This window comes from Phallusia mammillata, chromosome 5 (assembly GCF_965637545.1).
Source record: "Phallusia mammillata chromosome 5, kaPhaMamm4.hap1.1, whole genome shotgun sequence".
In the NCBI taxonomy this organism is placed as follows: domain Eukaryota; kingdom Metazoa; phylum Chordata; class Ascidiacea; order Phlebobranchia; family Ascidiidae; genus Phallusia; species Phallusia mammillata.
In genome coordinates this window covers 13,618,086-13,637,465 of record NC_137256.1, presented here as the reverse complement: position 1 = coordinate 13,637,465, position 19,380 = coordinate 13,618,086, and the positions used below count along the sequence as shown (strand labels likewise).

Here is a 19,380-nt window from a genome sequence, read left to right as displayed (position 1 = left end):
ATGAGATGCACTTTCTCCAGTTAAAGGGTCTGTCTCGTATCAGTTGACCATGATATGCAGGTGACAACAAACTACCACGCTGCGCTATATGTAGCAGCTCGGCGAATGTGTTTTGTACTGTCTGGATTCGAACATAGTTGCTTTTGACCTCGTAATCTTGCTCGTTATCTCTGTTTTAAATTTCGTATTTAGTACACTTAATATTACACAATAGCATTAATTCACATAAGATATTGGCAAGAACTTTCAAGCATTAATAAGAGATACACCACTGAAAAAGTAGACACCTCAGAATTTCCGTTGCCAATAACAACAACAGCTCGTGTGGTTGCCGCCTTTGGTCAGGTGTCACCAGGCAACAATCTATTTAATAAACGTTTGAACCTTTACACCTTTTTTGCTCCCAATATAAAAAAACAAAGTAGTATTTTCTGTGTATTATAACAGTGTTCCCATCGAATCAAGGTACACGAAAGTCTTAAAAACGACAATACAAACATTTTCAGCAACACCCAAAAACCTCCACATTATATTTTGACTGTCTATTGTAGCTGTGACCAGAAAAAGCTTTAACTGTACGGGACGACAAATGTGAACAGTCTGTACTGTACAAATATTACGATGTACTAGATACTGTTTGCTCACTTTTACTGGTGACACGTCGCAAATCATTTTATATTTACTGTTTCACCTTACTAATTTTTTATGCTTAATTGCGAACATCGATCTCGAGCCACACATTAACACGATATGCTATTCTCGACTTTACTTTGCATGTGCGGTAATCTGAACGTCAGGTTTAATAACTTGTAGAAAATACGAACAACCTACACTGGCAAAGATTCTACTCTATTAATGGTGTTAGTCAGAAAAAAAAAAAACGAATTCTCGTTGCAACAGTCAACACGCCGCAATGAGTCCAGCCTTAAACATCCGACTCCGTACCATATAAAGCCTGGCAGGTATCCGCAAGTTGCCTGACACTGTTTTTCGAAATCACCTTCTCAATTCGTGGCTAATCCACGCAGGTTTTTGTCCGGTTTGTGGCTTGTGCTCGTGCACAAATTTCGTAAGCTGATTTAAAGGCAGTCAATCGTAAAGAAGTTTGTTCTAAAGGTAGACGATATGAATCGCTTTGAGCTGCTAATCAACGCGCTTCACGCACGGGCAAACCGCATTACTGGCACACGAAATGAAAAGAAAATACCGTTGCTAGGAGATAATTTGCCAACTATTATCCGAAAATTTACTTCATATATTTATTTATGTCAATCTTATTTGGGGTTTCTACATTTCTTGCCCCCATTTGCGCGCTTTGCAATAAAGTCTGTTATGTACAGAACGAACTGGGAAGGCATAGCAGTTGCGTAAGGTCGCGAACAGAGCCACCGAACCGAAACCTATTAAAATCGACAACCAAAGAATATTTAAAAATGTTAAATAATATATACTTGGTTATAATGATTTCGTTTTTACCAGCGCACAAAAGAATTTCTGCATGCTTTTGCTGAAACCATGGTAGGGTTTGGCAAGTGATAAACATGGGTGTTAGGATGTCACTATAAGTATTGCAAAAAAAACACAAGTGATTCATAACACACTTGTCCTGATCTTCATCTCATATCTTCAAACGTATACATTACACCATACACACGTAATTTTTAAGCAGAACTGTATCATAATGTAGTGTTAAAACACAGTTCGTCAAATGAAATTCCACAAAACAAGTTTCTTGCAATAAAAACATTAAATTGTTTTAACGAGGGGCTGAACGCATCGTCGTTTCCGTCACATGCTAAATTCATCCGCTCTAAAAATGAACGATTTCCGCAAATAAAACACAGAGGCGCGTCGGTTTTAGTTTTGTGTATATTACATGACATGATACTACCAGTAAATTTTAATTTCTTATCAAATTGCTGAATTTAGACTTAATATTTTTAAATTTGCAAACAACAAAATGGCGGACATTGGTGCAGTTTAAGTAAAAAAGAAAAACGTTGGCTGATTTTACTTAAAAATAATCGTAAAGGTTCAAACAAAACAAAGACCACCTGTTCTCCTTTATTTCGCAAGTTGCTTGTATAAGAAGTAACATTGAAAAAACAGTTTTGGGGTGCTAGTTGTTTAACAAATAAACAAACTAATCACCATGCACTGATACTTATTCTCAGCCCTGTTGTTTCGTCGATGTTTTGGCGAAAAAACAGCCGTTACAACTCTCACATAAAGAATAAACATACCTTTCCAAAACGAAAGAGACAGTTGTCAAGTACAGCCTAGCACACTTAGCTTACCGTAGTGTTGCAAAGCGCTGGAGTCGATTAGATACTCTTGAAATGGTGCAGAAGTCTCCATGTCCGCGTGTGGCGTTACGGCAAACTGCACAATACACGATCGCTGCGCAAGCTATAACAATATATGTGCAGCTTGAAAGCGACTTGATACACATCGACAGATAAACGAGGCAGCTTATGCATCCGTTTCGAGAATTCGGCAAAAATCGCCTGAACCCGTTTTAGCGCAAATTTAACAGAAAAAGGGAAATTTCTTCACTCGTCATAACTACGCAAACCTCATATCAAAATCTATCCCGTAAGAGCAAAATAGTACCAGGCACTAATCATAAATCGGTTTAAAACATTGCCTAATCCACAGACACATTTATTCAAGTTGCTTTGAACTTCTTTTAGTAAACATCACATGGCACATGTTCCTAGGATAAACACTTTTTTGAAAAAATGACTATTTATTGATTGTGTTTGTTTAAACATGAAAAATGCCAATTTTCTGCAGTCCCACAGGTAATGAGTTCCATAGAGAAGATATTGAGCCAATATTACTAGGCCTAACCTTATTAAATATTTATTCTTCATTGCAAACAAAAAAGAAAATTAGCTTCCGAATTGAAACTTTGAGTTTTGAACAACCACTTATAAAAACTTCACATTACAAACCATTTAAAATAAACATAAAACAAACATGACAAAAGGGGTTGGTAACAGTTCATAGACTTTAATACTTGTGAGTAGGAAAAGTGATTTTACAGTTGAAAGTCAATTTCCTGAAAACAACAACAAACAAACAAACAAACAAACCAATCCAATAAAGTGTATTGATTGATAGATTATACTTTTTTTTCTAAATCATGTAATTATTTCGGCCAACAGCTTTCTTATTCCAAGGGCCTGTCACTAGGGTATCGAATTTCAGGTAAAGCTTGAACAATACTTAGGTAACATGAGAAGCCTGGCAGTGTCAATACACGAAAGCAAGTTTAAAAACATTCAAAAAGTAAAAGCATATAGAGCCAATAAATGATTCAAAAAGTACATCTAGAAATCAACTTGCAAACAAAATTGGAATGCAAATAACTTCTGATAGAAATATTAAATGAAATTTTAGTTTTTGAAGCATTAGACAAACAATATTAAACTTCACTTTATGATGTGAAGCCATTAGGTATTTTTTTAATATACTGTAACTTTAAAGGTTCTTTTTTAAGTAGTTTCTACTAGTAGACATCCAAAGTAAACATAGCACGTGCGATATGTGCAGTGTGCACCTTGCAAGATGTAAACCTCTTTGCCAACAATGAACGTAAAGTAAGTCAAACAATATGAACTGCATGATTAATTCCAAAGCCTCTCTCTAGTACTGACCTATGCACCACAAAACACACCTAAACTTTAACCAGTTGACCACTGAATTTTAGCTACTGTATAAGTACAGCAGTTGGCCGTCTGAGAGACATGGTTATGACCAGATCACAGCCAGCCGTCTCGTCCTGCGCGGCACGCGCTAAGTAAACCCAGTCAGCTCCATCTGTTGTTGCGTGCTCAAGTGGAACGACTTGTCACGGTTCATGGCCAAGGTTCGCCAAACTTTTACATCTCAGCTGGTGGCGCCAGAGAAACATCTGCATCCCGTTCTGCAACTTCCAAGTATATTTTATACTAAATAGCGGAGGTTTAGGGATTTGTTTTAGGTAAACACATTTTTCACATTGTAATGAAATGTTCAAAATAATAAACTCTACTAAAGCTGTTTTACTAAATTTGTTTTCCTTTTAACAGGAAAGTCCAGGGGAAAATGTTGGTTGAATCAGCAAAATCGTAACTACCAAAGATTCTAGAGCAGTGGTTCTTAACCTTTTTCCTTGCTGCACCTCTTTTTGTATTTATATGTGATTCAGCATCCCCGCACCCCCTAGGAACAGTTCTCGCACCCCTGTTCTAGAGAGAGTTGACTGGAAAGAAAAATATTATCAGAAAAATTTTGACTGAGTTATTTAACATAACACCAACTGTTTACGGACATAGGTCTGTTTATCTACCTACAGGTCTACTTAAAAATAGTGTTTACCACAGTGTAAACTGCACTTTCAAAAATCCAGACATCTTGCCCTTAGGGCAAATATGTGCAAAAAAGCCAGAATATAGTTAAGTAAAGATTGGTCAATTAAAGTTGTACCGAAACTGCCTGAAGGTCCAAACAGTGTCCCGAAAAATCACTCGAAAACACGTTTATTTTTTATTAAATATCTGATATAAAATACTGAGTTTAAAAGATAAAGTGACGGTTTACACAAAAAACTGCGGAAAACAGAAACAATTGCAAAACTGTTACAGATCTTGTACAGTTCCCGTACGACGACAGTGTACACCTAAGCTTAGTACGAAATTACAAATAATAATGTAAATTCACAGTAAATTTAAAATAATCATTAACAAAATTTCCAAAAGCACCGAATCAGACAGTTGGTATAGTGGTATGTATAGATTGTTACTCAGTTTAAACGGATCAGTTTGGAACTTTTTTAAACGTAAAAATCAGCAAAGCAAAAGTGCGATACTCAATTGACCAATTTTCTAGGTTATTGAGTTTGTGGCATTACAAAACAAAAAGTTAAAATAATTTGCTAGTAAAAACTGATATTTAACGACAATACTTTATAAATTCAACAAAAAATGTTTACAATGCAATACTATCAGCAGCAACAATAAGGAATTTGTGTTAAATAGTGCGAGTATAACAAGTGTGAATTAGGTGTCTGTGGCAGATAAAGTGCTAGCAATACAGTTTGTTAAGTTTCCTACGTGCCCGGGGACAAACAGCTATGAAGTGCAAAAACAAATATTTTCAGAGTTGTACAGGGGATTAATTGAGTGCTACAGAATGTTGACGGAGCACGAACTAAAGTAATGAAGCGAAACCTCACGGCACGCAATGACGACGAAATATGTCACAGTTTGACAAAGTATAGACTCTGTGAAAACGATAAAACATGCTACATAAAAAAGACTTGAACTGCATTTTCTACATGTTAAGTAGTGTAAAGTTTCCAAAGCGGACAAACCCTAGACATTTAAACTGCATTACATGGGGATTGTTGATCAGAAAAAAACTAGGCATAAAAACACTGCTGTTTTGTGCACATAAACATAAATATTACTGCTGAAATGGCTACATAGTAAAACGGAGTTGTAAACATTATTTTTGCTGTGTAGCATAAGCTTGTTTTCGGCAAGTTTGCATGAAATTTATCCAAAAAGTGATGTCGATTTGAAAGCAGACTTCAACAAACATACCTTAGTATATTTTTCAGTGCAGTCCGTAGCCATATATGCTCATCTCAGCGTATATGCTTGTGATGAGCGTATTAGAAATAAATAGAAAATTAGTACCAGTAAAACCCGCTAAGCAATCTTTGGCTCGCGCGCCAGTCATCTGATGTGCATCGAAGCGTGATGAGCTCTGTAGCTCCAGAGGGACAACTTCCAAATGACGGGAGCCAACAACAAGCTCAAGGTGGTCACACTGAGGATAAGCAGAAAAACCTGGATATGAACAAAACAAACCTTTGAAGTAGTAAATAAGCACTAATGTGTTTTCTTTGCATATATTAAAGCAAAAAAGCTTTCAATGTCAATGTAATAAATGTTTTTAACCGCCAATGTTTAACCATAGACGGTGTGACATGGATGATGTCATCAGTTTTCAAAGCCTTAAAGTGTTAACGCTAACAATTCTGGGCACACACACGACTGATAATATTAGTACAACGACTTCACTAATTCATACATATACGGCGACTGAAAGCTTAGTATATTGTTTACAGTGTACACATTTTTGGGAGATCAGGCAGTCGACAGGAACGCCCAAAGAAGGCATAAACAGCCGCCCTAGCAACAACACGATCTAATAAGGCGAAAAGAAAGTGTTGAGCTACAAAAGAGAATCGGTGGTTTTGGAATGCACCAAATTTGAGCGGATCTTTCACGCTTGGAGACAGTAAACATAAATACACTATACATGCTGACAACGAAATTGGAAATCCCGCAGTAAAACTATGTTGCGTAAAGCGTATTGTGGATAAATAGTTTACTCAAAAGAATACAAAACCCACATTGGAATCAGTATTCCATAAGTTTTGACAACACTTTTGGTGACAGAAAAAGGTTGATAAATTTGCATTTTTTGTGTTACTCGTATAGGGTGTTTATACAACAAGTAGGATGAGCTTAGTAGGTGGTAATTGATGTACAAGCATTAGTAGGTGGTGAGCAATAAAATATTATTTATACATTGGAAAATGTATAATTTATGTCCCTTACTGGAAAACACAAAAATGTTAACAAAAAAACACTACTAGTATGCTAAAACAGTAAAAGGCCTTCAGGTTTCTGTACGCCTCGTTACCCTGGTTTAAGCGTATGAATCATCGAACTGTTTGTACAATAAAACAAGAGGAAAATTCGTGGATCCCTGCCACTGAAGTCGCCCGTAATCTGGGATTAGTTGCCGAAACCAGAATATATTTTTCTTGTCTACAACAAACCTCTCTGGAGATAATTTTCAGGTGACGAGCTCGACTTCCGAGAACAAACGAGAATTCGGAGACTTGCGCGAGTCCCGATGACACAATCCACTTCAACTTACGGTTTTGAACCGGCAGGACAAAACGAAGAACCAACAAGCAGATGAAATACTTCCCTGCAAAAGACGGCTGTTTGAGTTTCTGGTGCAACCTATGCCAAGTTATTTTGTTTTTTAAACTACCCACGATTTTTACCGGAAGTTTGTTTGCATTCATTTGGCAATGCTTTATATCCGACATATAAAAGCTGGATCCATCTAGTCGTTGCGCAGATCAAGTATGTTATCCAATACGTTACAAACTAAAACAAATGCACCGGCTCACTAAGTTGCAACTAATGGCGACCATGTAGTCAGGGTAGCGCCATTATACAATATACCACGGGTTGTGTTCACATTTCGGCCGTAATTAGGTTTCAAAGGGAATACCTGATTATATTGCTTTTAAAGGTTCGATAAATTGTTAAACTACCTTGTCCTTTTAAAGTGCTGTAAAATACATAACATCGATTAAATATGTTACTTAGGTAACGAGTATAATACGCCCGATTATGGATATGTGGTGTTCTAAAGCCTAACGTTATCTAAGCCCAAAATAGCTGAGGCAAAGTTCATAACTTGCGTGTGCGTGTAAAATAAAGGTCAACGCTGACAACTGCTCGCCAAGAAAAGGTTGGCGGTGGTACGGAACGGGATGATAAAGGGAACACCGAAGAACGACGAAACTGGAGCTGGCCGCACAGGAATCTAACAGGAGGGGAGAAAATACCTGCCACGATGATAAGAGTGAGAGAGAGGAGCAGAGTCAACTCGAGAAACACGAAGGTTGGAAAGACGTGGAAGCCGATGGTGGCGAAGAATATGACGCTGAGAAGATCGTGAACTGCCAAGACTTTTTGCTCGATCACCTGTGCAAGGTAATAATTACAATATGGTTACATACACAAAGGTCTAAAAATGGTTATTTAGTTCTATTGAAAAACTATAATCTGTTCATAAATTTAATAATGAAAATAACGGCCCAAATAGACATAAAAAGCGACACGCTTTATTGTTCAAACGATTCGGCAAATGCTCATGCCATCATTGGTGATATGATTGGCATTATGGAATTTAGGTCTACCTTACTTAACTAGTTTCTTAACTAACTGCTCAAGTTACTTTAACTCGAATAATGATGAAAATATCGTCATAGTTGTAACACATATTAAACTTTGCATTTCAAACACACGTTAGGGACAAAATGCAATCAGAGCAAAAAAAAATTTTTGGATGTCAAAACAACATAAACATATTTGCTCCGATGTGTTTGTTTTCTTAACAGTTGCGACGAATCAATTTGGCAAAGTAAACAAAATCAAACATGTCTACAAGGGCAAAAGTTTATGTAAACAGGCGTACTGCGACCTCCACCCGATGAGCTTAAGGCCTTTCAGTTACTATCACAGATCAATTTGCTGCAAGTAAATAAGAAACTGACAGTTTATCATAAACTCAATCGAGTCATGTTGAGTCACAATAGAGATGCCACGCAGATGATTGTGGGATTGTTCACAAAACAAGGAACAAGGAACAATTGGTCGAGACTCATGAAATGGGCCAACGATTTAGCTGTCGATATGAACATGTACCAGAATATAATGAAGGATCAAATCGTGACATTGTGTTTTAGCTTCCGACAAGTTGACTAATATGTTAGGTGTAAAACGCAAACGTAGTGGTACAGTAATAGGGTAAGTGACACACTACTTGGATTACGACATTGCAAGCCATTGAATATTTGAGGGTTTGAGGCATCTTCGTGGCCACTTCAAAACCACTGAACATACTACTTTGCGAAAATGAAGAATACTTACCGCTAGGTGGGACGAGTGAGCAATTATGGTTCCAGCAACAAAACAACCCAGTTCCATCGAAATACCAATAAAGCTGGTTGTTATTTGACTAAGGTACATGACAAAGAGCTGAAACATAAAGTAAAGTTATGTGATCACAATATTTCGTGCCAGCAGTTTGCTGTTTGCTGATGACTTAATCGCCCCATATTATGTTAAGATTAATCACATTTTGAAAGCAGGCTGTAATTTGCATGTTCTGCTTAGGATGTATGATAAACCGCCAAAAAAGTTTGAAAACATTTTTTTTATCACAGCATGTTTTTAACTGAACGACCGCTCACTTTTACAGTTTCCCACAATCTGTAGTTAGTTTAGTTTCCCCAACATATATTACTGTTCAACACTTTATCCAAACGACTTACTGCTCCAAGTAGTTGAAGTTCGCGCGTCTGCTGAACAATAAGGCGTGAGTAGTGAGGCATAACGTATCTGATGATGACGAACATCGCAACTACAACGACACCTAGTGAGCAGAGTGTTTTGACGACGATAAAGGAAACATGAAGAAACACGTCACCAAAGCTGCAAAAATATTATCCTATTCAGTCAAAACAGTTGAACACGCAAAAAATAAATGTTATGGGACACAAAACAAGCAACGCGAAACACAACCAAGCAACGGTAACTTCATACCAAATACCAATGAAATGTTTTTTGTGATTACATTGTCAATTAGAATCAAGGCGACTTTGAAAATGCAACATGTTCATCCTTTGCTAGTCACATCACAAAACTGAATATTTATCGTTTTGGAAAAAGTTTTGGTCATGGAGATAGATGGAGGCATAATAAGAAATTTTTTACCTGCCCAGTTGCTTTGTTGAAGCAAAACCCGGAAGGATAGCGATAATAAAACCCAACTGTACGTCTTGTACAACCAACATTCCGAGAAGTAGAGCCGAATATTCGTTGCCAAAAGTGTCCTTACTGCTGCCTGCAAATATTTTTTAACTTTAAAGCAGCGTTGCAAAAAATACAAGACGTTTTACAAAATGACAAAGAGCATTATGAAGTCTAGCTTCGACTCTCCAAATTGGCAAGTGTCTGGAATCTAGCTGTGTTAAATACGTACAAAAATATAATTACAGCATATCCACAAACATTTTAACTACAACATAGTTATTTAAAACATGTTTATGACTTGCATTATCCAGTATCGTCCAAGGCAAAAAGTATAAGCAAACAGCAATATAAAGCACTTTAGTTTAGTCAGGTACGATAAGATTTGCTTACTCTGCAGAAATCTTGTTACAAGTGGGGTACTGGAGAGAGAAAGGCAGGCAGATACAAACGCGCTTTCTCTCATCGGAGTGTTTTGCATGATAACCGATCCTATCACGATTCCTGTCAAAAACAACGTGTTAAATTAAGAGGTTGTGAGACATTTCAATCTCGCACTTTAAACTCGTATTTAGCTTGTCACACAGGTTTTTTGATGAAACGGTTTCAAACCAATACTATAAAGTCAACAATAGAGCTAAGAAATGCTAACTTTAATTATGTCTTTTGCGAGAAACTTCCACAATGTTTTCAGGTTTGGTATTTCTTGCAATGGTATTCATTCTTACAATATAAGTATCTTTGGCCTAGGCGACACGTTTGTTTAAAATGTTTTATGGCTTTAGGACTAATTTTATGTTGAACTCATTTCCGAAATAAAACCACGTTGCTTAAACACTTTATAACTCAACGATCTGTTTTCACCTTGTGAAGTTAAATATATTTCGTACCTGCAAGTATCATAAACAAGGTTGTGAGCAGCGGAACTTGGACGGCAACTTTCCATACTTTTGCTACACGCTCATATGAAAATTCCATTCCAGCGCAAAACATAATCATGAAAACTCCCAACTCCCCTATAGTTTCAATTTGAATCTACAGAAAAAACATGAAAAATTGTGTTTCATAATAACTGCGTATATTTACAACAGCAAGGTGAGATGAAGTTTTGCGTCGATTAATTATTAGTACTTAAGTCATGTAGTAAAAAATCATTTAGCTTACTATACTTCATCTGTCACACAGAGAGACGATTTAGGGATTTTAACAAAACCTAAATTTCAAAAAGACTGGAATCCCAGGGCGATGTTTTCGTCATGCGAAAGATTTTGCATCTTTCGGCGAATAATACGCGTCGTCTTTTTCAAATTATACTTAAAAATAGGTAAGTATCTCCGTTTTTATCAAGGTTGAGTAACAGTTATTAATCGTTACAACATTTTTTTGTATATTGGTTAGTGCATCAGCAGACCATAAAATAAAGAGAGGAATGTTTATTTAACAGGTGACAACGCCCATCGGAACGTAATTGAAAGCAGTAAATTACAAACCATTTCTTGAATGACATTCAGTCCCGATGGTCCCAATATAACTCCGGTGAGAATGTATCCGAATAGGGAAGGAACGCCGATAAGTTGACACATGAAGCCCAAAGGAACTGACAAAAGCAGCAGTAAGATAATTTCGACGACTAGAACGTGGTCGATAAACGGTGATGTGGCATCTTTCTGTCTGTAAACAGGTTACGGATGTCATGTAGTAGGTAGGACAAAACCCATTTGCATAAGGAGGTAAATCTCTTAAAAGGAATGTGGTTTAATGGCACTGCAAAATGGACTTCTGTGTACAGCGTAGTTGCACAGCTTGACATTCTTCTGCTTAAATATCACAGAATAAAAAAGTGTCCAAAACTGAGAAAGGCAACTAGAAGGGTGGCTTAGCACATATTGCCCTTGCATATACACTATAACCTATTTTAAAACATAAATATATTTCCTATGCTTATTTTGTATTGGGTCCCATATTAGCCATGCTCTTTTATAACTTTAGTCGTTTCTGCAGGCAAAAACTCATGGGTCCCCACACATGCAAAGTTGAAAATAATGCAATTCAAGAGATAACCATGAGAAAGTCGGGTGTTGTAAGGTAAAACACAGTGATCGGCACTGGGCTCAAATAATAATACTATGTAGAATACAAAGTATAAAATTAGATTCACCCCAGATATTGTTTGAAGTATGTCCTATTTAATGTTTCAAAAAACTGACCCATTTTAGGGGGCTAGTAGGGCAACTAATTGGGTTCGACACACAAACAAAAAAATATATAAAAACCACAATGACTCAATCAATAGTACTGCAAAATTTCAGCCCAATCCGCCAATGTTTAAAATTTCGACCACTAGAGGTGTTTTGAGCAACAACCGTTATTGTTTCTGACGTCATAGGGCTGTCAACAAGCCACTAACTGCCATGGCGCAAAAACGACCACCAAGCAACCCACCAACGAGCAACATACAACTGGTTGCCCTTGTAACACTATTGCTCCAAAGAAATCTTTCGTTTGTGGTGCCCAGTAACATACAAATACGTTTTACACTTTAGGGGCTTGTGGGGTAAATGTTAGGACTACAGGGTTGAACACAACAATCGACACCTATAAATGGCATACTATACAAGAAATCCAAATTTCAGCCAATTCTGACACTGTTTGAAAACTCACCCATTTTAGGGGGCTAGCGGGGTAAATACTGGGGTTATTAACAAAAACAAAGTGGGATGCACATTTACATGAATATATCTACCATCTGTGTACATTTCAGCTAAATCCATCAAACATTTAATGGAAAAACGAGTCGGACAAACTTTGGGTAAACACACCCATTTTAGGGGGCGAGCGGGGTAAATACTGGGGTTATCAACAAAAACAAAGTGGGATGCACATCTACATGAATATATCTACCATCTGTGTAAATTTCAGCTAAATCCATCAAACATTTGATGGAAAAACGAGTCGGACAAACTTTTGGGGAAAAATACCCATTTTAGGGGGCTAGCGGGGTAAATACTGTGGTTATCAACAAAAACAAAGTGGGATGCACATCTACATAACTATATCTACCATCTGTGTAAATTTCAGCCAAATCCATCAAACATTTGATGGAAAAACGAGTCGGACAAACTTTGGGAAGAAAAAAAATAGGAAGAAAAAAAAAGAAAAACAATTCGAGTAAAATCAATATGTGTCCCCTTCAGGGAAGGGGACCCATAATTATAAACATATGACAAGGTTTTCAGTGGTTAAAAATAATGGATTCAAAGCAGCATCAGACATTAAAACTACACTTTTTCACATGAGAAACAGATGTTTCATACATCGCTGTGTGTATCATTGTACCTGGTTAAAATATACTTGTTGTTTTTTGAATCAATCAACATATCCAATCTTTCATCCTCACTTTCAGCCATGTTAGCATCTTCAAATTCTGGATAAAGGTTGTCTTCATTTTTCTCCATCACATGTACGACAGCTTCAATGTGTGCCCCATTTCGCTAAAAATTGTGTATGTCAGTAAGAAATGGTACAACAGTTTGGTCACATTAAAAAGTCAAATTTCTAACACTTTTTTGGTGTTGCTTTTATTAAATACCATGAAAGCATTACAAAAGTTTTTAAAATGTCAACTTGAACTTGTGTTTTTTTCCATTGAAATATCGTGGGTTAACAATGATATTATCGATTCAACATAAAGACATTTTTACAGTTTTTAACTTTTTTTGTTCTTTGATGGTGAAAACATACCATCATACACATGTTTTATACATCAGTGCTTTTGCTCACCTGCATTTCATTATCAGACATCATATCTTCTGCAACACTGTCTTGCAGCTGATCTGCAGCATGAGAAATTTCCTTGAGAAGTTCACTCATCCAAGAACTATCATTTGTCACATCCATATACTTTTTCATTTCAATCTCAAATTCATTCATCCTGAAAAAGTGACACAATTTTTTTTGAATACTGCAGATGCCTTAAATATTTCAACAAACAAAAACTTTGAAAGATTTATACAAAACCTGTTTAAGCTTCTCTCTTCTTTTAAAGTTGCCATTCTTAAAGCATCAAGTCTCTTTTTTCGATTTGCTTTTAATGTGGTTGAATTTCTAAAATCCATTGCCAATGATTTCCGTAAAGCTAAAAATTGAACGAAAAGGTTTGTTTGTTTCTTAATCAATTTTTATTCTTCAATAAATGTTTAGATACAATATAACTGCCCAAACACCTTGTTCTGCTTCTATCATATCTCTTTCATTTTCTTGCAACTCCTCCATGTACATTTCCAAAACATGCAGTTTGAGAATTTTCTCATTTTCGGATAGGTGTTTGGTTTGGTTTACCTTGGGACAAATAACACCACTGCATAGCAAAACATATGGTAAACACCACAACATTCTTACCTTGGCCTGCGCTTGTTTCACTTTGTCTTCCATTCTGACTTTCATGTTTGATAAACCACGAAGAGGGAGACTACCTAAATCTTCTTTAAAAATAAAAAAACTTTACATAAATTATGCGACATATTATAGCAATATTTAAGTTCAAGTTTAGTTTATTTGCACTTAAATTAAACAAAAATAGGTTGTAACACAAAGATTGTGCATGCTGGGAAAAAACCTCATGGTCATCCTGTCAGCCACCCCTTACACGAGAAGGTGACAATGGCAAAAAAGATGGCAGGCTACAAATGTCCAAAAACGGAGTAATCCAAGTAAACAAAGTGGAAAAATAAAGTGAACGGAAACTAATAAGCAATTAAATAATCTGGAAAAACAAAGTAAACAGAAACTAAATAGGAGTAGCGGAGGGCAAAAAAGATGGCAATTCAAAAAAGATTTTTCTGCAACATACTTTGTTTGGATTTGCTTGAATCCTGTGGCAAATTTCTGATAATCTCTTGAACATTTTGCTTCACATTCTGATTATTCTGAGCAAAATACAACGATTGTGTTAATAATATTAAATGTACAAGTTAATAATATTAAATGTACAAGATACATTAATTGTCCCCAACTTAATTTTTTACGGACCAGAAACAATCTTCAAAGTAACATGAGAGCCTCACTAATTACCTACAACACTTTTAAAATGCTCAAACTAAATGATATTTCAAGTTTTTCCACACAAAAAATTTGGATCTCAATTAGGTTGTGGCTGAGTGTTTGAGCCCTTGCTATTTCAAATGACTGATTGTAAATAAAGTTGGTGCTAATATGCTATTGGGCTGAGTACCATGTATTATGTAACATTTTTCAGGATTTTTGCCTTTATAGATAGGTTTATTTATGATATACTTCATCAGCAGCAGAGATCTATTGTTTCTGATCTAGGCATTAAACCATTCCAAAGTTTTGATCAAAGCTTAATTAAGCTGCAGACAGTGCACATTGTTTCAACTTATGTTGTCTCATGGCTGCATCCGTAGTCAATATGGCCTATTTTCGGTCACAAATTGCAATGATGAGACCTTATACATTGGAACACTGTCTGCAGCTTATCATTTTTTGGCTTGATACTTTTACAAAGCTTACTTAGTTTACACCAGCGGTTCTTAACCCTTTTTTTGTCCACGCCCCCCTAAGGTGTTTGTCGGGCACATCACGCCCCCCCTCCCTCCCCCTGAAACAGGCAAAAAACGACTTAACACATGCAGCAATGGAACTACCAGAAGTTTCCGTTGCCTATGTTGTAAACCAAGGATCACCTAATTACGGTGTTAAAGATTGTGCAAACATGCATAATGAATTTTAGTAATAACTTTATCTGGTCTAACAGGATTATAAGGCATAAGTATCATCCAAAAGCAGTTTGTTACGTCACAGACAAAAGCAAAGAATAGTAATTGTGTGCAAACAATTGCCTTTTTTTAGTTCTTTGTGGTAGAATAAACAAGCATTAGTGGTATGCGACACTTTTATATTTTTCATAATTTTACAATTAAACAGCGGCACAATCTGAATACAAACAAGATCTTGGTAAGGAACCCTCGGCTGTCTTGTCAAATTCGCCTCGTGAGTGCCAGTTTGGGAAAGGCTGCGTCACAGGGCCCCGTATGTCGTTATTCAAAAATTGTGTTTTGCATCATAACATTCATTTCTTTTTTGAAAAATGATTGTGCTCGCAAACAATACACTACACTTGCAAAATTAATTTTAGGTGGAGGTGAGTCCAAAGGTAAATAAATTTGTTTATTTAACTTTTCGCTCATGCCCCCCCTTGGAAATGTCTGGCGCCCCCCTGGTTAAGAACCACTGGTTTACACAAAATGAGTTGTATTCAGCTTGCCCTTAACCTAATAAAGCATGACACTAGAAACAAATTATATACGACCTACTTTCTGCTTTTTCTAAAAATACCTTAGGACATGTCTAGGGGTTTTGAAACAATCCCTAACTGACACATACCTGTTTTTTATTTATCTGCCTTCCAGGCATATCTTTGATTACATGACAGGTTGCAGCCTGAATTAACAATAACATCAGGGAAAAAAGGGCAATTTTGTTCAACATTGTATTAATCTTGTGGTGATGGCAGACACATTTGTTTATTTTCCTGCAAACCTACAAATAACCAAAAAAACATGAAACAGACAAATAAAACAAAAATTTTATGACTTCATTGCTACAGTATATATATTCAAGTTATTAGTGAAATAAACATTGTGTGACAAATTCATTTTAGATCTTTACAAATTGCAAATTTAAGTCAAAGAATATTATAATATATCTATTGTAAAGCAGCCACAAATTACCAAATATCAAGAGTATTAAGGCTGTTATTAGTTGTACACAATGTAACGTCGGAATAAAATTACATTTGCCAGAAGAGCTCTTTAAAATTGGTACACAATGTACGTACTCAAGTATGATAACTGGATAGCTGAAATATTACACATAAATAGCAAATACATATGAAGCATTTTTTTATTAAATGAAGATGTAATATATGGAAACAAAAGCGAAAGGCAAGCACTTACCCAACCTTCATTTCTGATAACATTCCAGTAAATTAAAGCTTTTTATACCTTCTGTTCATTTTCAGTACACACGTAGAATCAGAAGCATCTAAAACAATTTATTGGCCAGCTGAACCCTTTCGCCCTTGTCCCTATGTGCTTTGTTACAAACATTTTAAACATTTATGAAATAGTTAAATCAAATATATTTAATGCATTTTTTAAAATTATAAACTATTTACCTCGCTTTGTAGTTGAATACGAACCGCCTGTTGAGTGTTGTTACTGGCAGATTACAGAACGACACTTTGCCTTTACTGACGTTTTGGGGGATGTACCTTGAGTGTTTCCCACTTTTTTTTAAATGGCCTAGTTTAGATCATTTTAAAATTTAAAATTTTCTTGTTGCTAACAAGTTTGTTTGTTTATGTTCTGCTATCTTAGTGGAATTAAATCAATTTATACAGTGTACAGTGCACACGATATTAATTACAAGTCATCGAACCAAAGCTTCATGGTACTTTGTTGGGTCGCAAAAACATATATTTTTAACTTGAACCAAGTACTGTAGCGAGGTGTTTATTCGAGGTACATCTTAAAAGAATAACCAGGGGTGGCCAACTTGTTAGTCGTTAAGATCGACGAAAATTTTCTTAATTGTACACTATCGACTGATCAGTAATAATTTGCCACTGACACAAAGCAATAACGCAAATTTCCGCATGGGATTTGTTCGACAATTACAACATATTTATAGTCATGAGTTTTGTTGTCAAGCATCACCTAGTTCTTACTACAATAAAACGTCGTATATGTTCATATTTTTCAAACTTTTAAATATCCCCAATCAATTGCAACTACTTCGTTAACGCAAACACTCAAGTTGTGACGACAAACATTGTAGTTGTTACGACATAATTTGTTGCCAAAATTGTTATGCAACAAAGAAAGTGACATGTACATTATTATTGTCTCATTGCACATTTGTGCGTTGTGTCAAAATGTCAGAAGTGCTGTTTTACATTATTAAATTTGTTTTTCAATTAATAAGCTTTTGATTAGTAATGGAGAATTTAGTGCGATCGACCAGTCAAAAGCAGACGATCGACCAGTCGATCGCGATCGACGTGTTGGCCACATCTGGATAACACAATGTGCGAATACGCCGCATAAGACGAGAGCCAAAGAAAGAAGGCAATCTGTCCGGTTCGCTGTAGTATGAAAGCACACGATAACGGTAGTGAGAGAGGCCGCTACATGCTGGTGTTTTTCGGGTCGGGCCCTGGCTGGGCCCATCTATCCTAAACTACTACAACAAGTGCTAAATATGACCATCTGCAGCTCCAGGTTTGGCATTTGCCACATGCTGCATGGAACAAAAGTGGTCTAACTCTAAAACAGATAGGTTGCGCTAACCAAACACTGTTGGACAAACCAAATAGCACTAATAACTTACTTAATTCAATTGCTCTATCGACAAACCATGCCACTCAAAATAACAACATCTCAACCGCCAAACTTTTTTAATTTTGACTGTTGTTTTGTTTTTCTTCACAAATATAAACACCGCTTTTTGTAGGCTAACCTATTAGGAATTTGTTTGCGTATTTTACTTGTTAAAAGAAGTCCGGACATTTTTAATGATAGTTTCACATTTTGCCCGAAATAATTTATTTAAAAAACTTAAATCGCCAAGGCGTCAGCACGCCTATACGTAGCCGATTATTTTAATATTGTTTATTGTTTGAATATTAAACATTTGGAATTCATTAACATTACCATCACCTTTCAACGTCGGAAACGTGCCACATTTGACTTTTTCCTCATATATACTCGTACAGCAAGAGAACAATTTGAATTAGCGTAATAAGTGGGACTTTTAAAAACTTATGAGTTTTTGATTTAAGGTCCTGTAGTAATTCATCTGCCAATCAACTTCACTAAAGAATTCCTGTCTTGCAGGTGGAGTCAGTGATATTTGCCTGCATACAGAAACCATTTGCAATGTCAATAAAAAGGTCAGGAAATTTATGTCTGAAATCTCACCCGGAAACAATAAACGATTAACGTCGTGCAACTATTTACATTTTTGCTGACTTTTCTTTTCTTTAGGTCCAAGTAATGTTTCAGACTCTCAAAACTGCAAATCAGAAATTTTTAATTTGTGATGGGATTTTACCAAAATTGGCACCATTTGACTTTTGCAACAAACGTTTTGCCATGTCTTGATCCCGCAGTAATAACCTATTGTACACAGTCTTTTGCATAGGGTGTAAAAAAGTAAGTTTGTTGTTCTTACCTTACTGGTAATAACACAATTCCACTTTTATCAAAAGTAAGTAGGCTATGTACTTTAGTAAGATTTATATTAAACAAACTAGAGCATATGAAAAAATGGTTACAGGAGTGAAACAACGACATTGTTATTCGCACGCGACAAACCAGTTTACTGCGTCACATAAAAGACGGATTTATGGGAGAAGTTTGTCGTAAAACCCTTAATCATCTCCAATTTCCTCGTTTTGTGCTTACATTTTTGGCACTTGCCCCAGTGGGTCGTGGCGATGCTCGCACTTCAAAGTGCAAGTATTATATATACCGCGGAATTGTGTTGTCCGATTACGTGACAAATCTTTGGATAATACGTTGCTCCACAAATAGTGCGACAATGGATAGGTTAAAATCCGGCGCCTTCATAATCCAATAGTTTGTTCAACTGCATTCTGCTATTTTGCCAAATCTTTCATATACATTTATGTTTCAACCTTGGTTTTGGGTGAAATTATACGCTTTATACCAGTGGTTCCCGA

The 19,380-nt window shown here is 36.2% G+C and overlaps 2 protein-coding genes across 5 annotated transcripts in view; both read right to left on the bottom strand.

Annotated features, from left to right (window-relative positions):
- The window catches only part of LOC145228553 (muscleblind-like protein 1), a 33,262-nt gene extending 30,392 nt beyond the window's left edge, over nucleotides 1–2,870 (bottom strand). Inside the window, exon 1 of one of the 2 annotated variants that reach the window (XM_080093630.1) lies at nucleotides 2,298–2,870. In XM_080093630.1, coding sequence (XP_079949756.1) covers nucleotides 2,298–2,358 — 61 coding nt within the window. In that variant the 5' untranslated portion in view covers nucleotides 2,359–2,870. The remainder of the gene's footprint in view (nucleotides 1–2,297) is intronic. The other variant, XM_080093632.1, reaches the window with a different exon arrangement.
- A 1,644-nt stretch (nucleotides 2,871–4,514) lies between these two features.
- On the bottom strand, nucleotides 4,515–16,898 carry LOC145229412 (solute carrier family 9 member D1-like). Of its 3 annotated transcripts, none has more exons than XM_080094751.1 (18): nucleotides 16,813–16,898; nucleotides 16,592–16,679; nucleotides 16,020–16,175; nucleotides 14,467–14,542; nucleotides 14,016–14,098; nucleotides 13,841–13,955; nucleotides 13,635–13,752; nucleotides 13,398–13,548; nucleotides 12,954–13,108; nucleotides 11,108–11,288; nucleotides 10,508–10,652; nucleotides 10,011–10,121; nucleotides 9,582–9,711; nucleotides 9,140–9,299; nucleotides 8,736–8,843; nucleotides 7,649–7,787; nucleotides 6,842–6,996; nucleotides 4,515–5,840 (listed from the first exon to the last, which is right to left on the bottom strand). In XM_080094751.1, the coding sequence occupies exons 3-18, from the start codon at nucleotides 16,122–16,124 to the stop codon at nucleotides 5,727–5,729; spliced, it is 2,046 nt and encodes a 681-aa protein (XP_079950877.1). In that variant the 5' UTR covers nucleotides 16,125–16,175; nucleotides 16,592–16,679; nucleotides 16,813–16,898; the 3' UTR covers nucleotides 4,515–5,726. The 3 variants fall into 3 exon arrangements, with proteins under 3 accessions (XP_079950877.1, XP_079950878.1, XP_079950879.1); XM_080094752.1 differs by having other exon boundaries at nucleotides 16,592–16,729; nucleotides 16,813–16,891; XM_080094753.1 differs by lacking the exon at nucleotides 16,592–16,679 and having other exon boundaries at nucleotides 16,813–16,892.
- Between the last annotated feature and the right edge of the window lie 2,482 nt (nucleotides 16,899–19,380).

What these genes read in the sequence shown, in the direction of transcription:
- LOC145229412 (XM_080094751.1), bottom strand. Translation starts at nt 16,124, where the DNA reads ATGTTGAACAAAATTGCCCTTTTTTCCCTGATGTTATTGTTAATTCAG. An exon ending in GGCAGATAAATAAAAAACAG is followed by an intron (nt 14,543 to 16,019) that starts GTATGTGTCAGT and finishes TATTTTGCTCAG; the next exon opens with AATAATCAGAATGTGAAGCA. An exon ending in CTCACTCGTCCCACCTAGCG is followed by an intron (nt 7,788 to 8,735) that starts GTAAGTATTCTT and finishes TACCTTGCACAG; the next exon opens with GTGATCGAGCAAAAAGTCTT.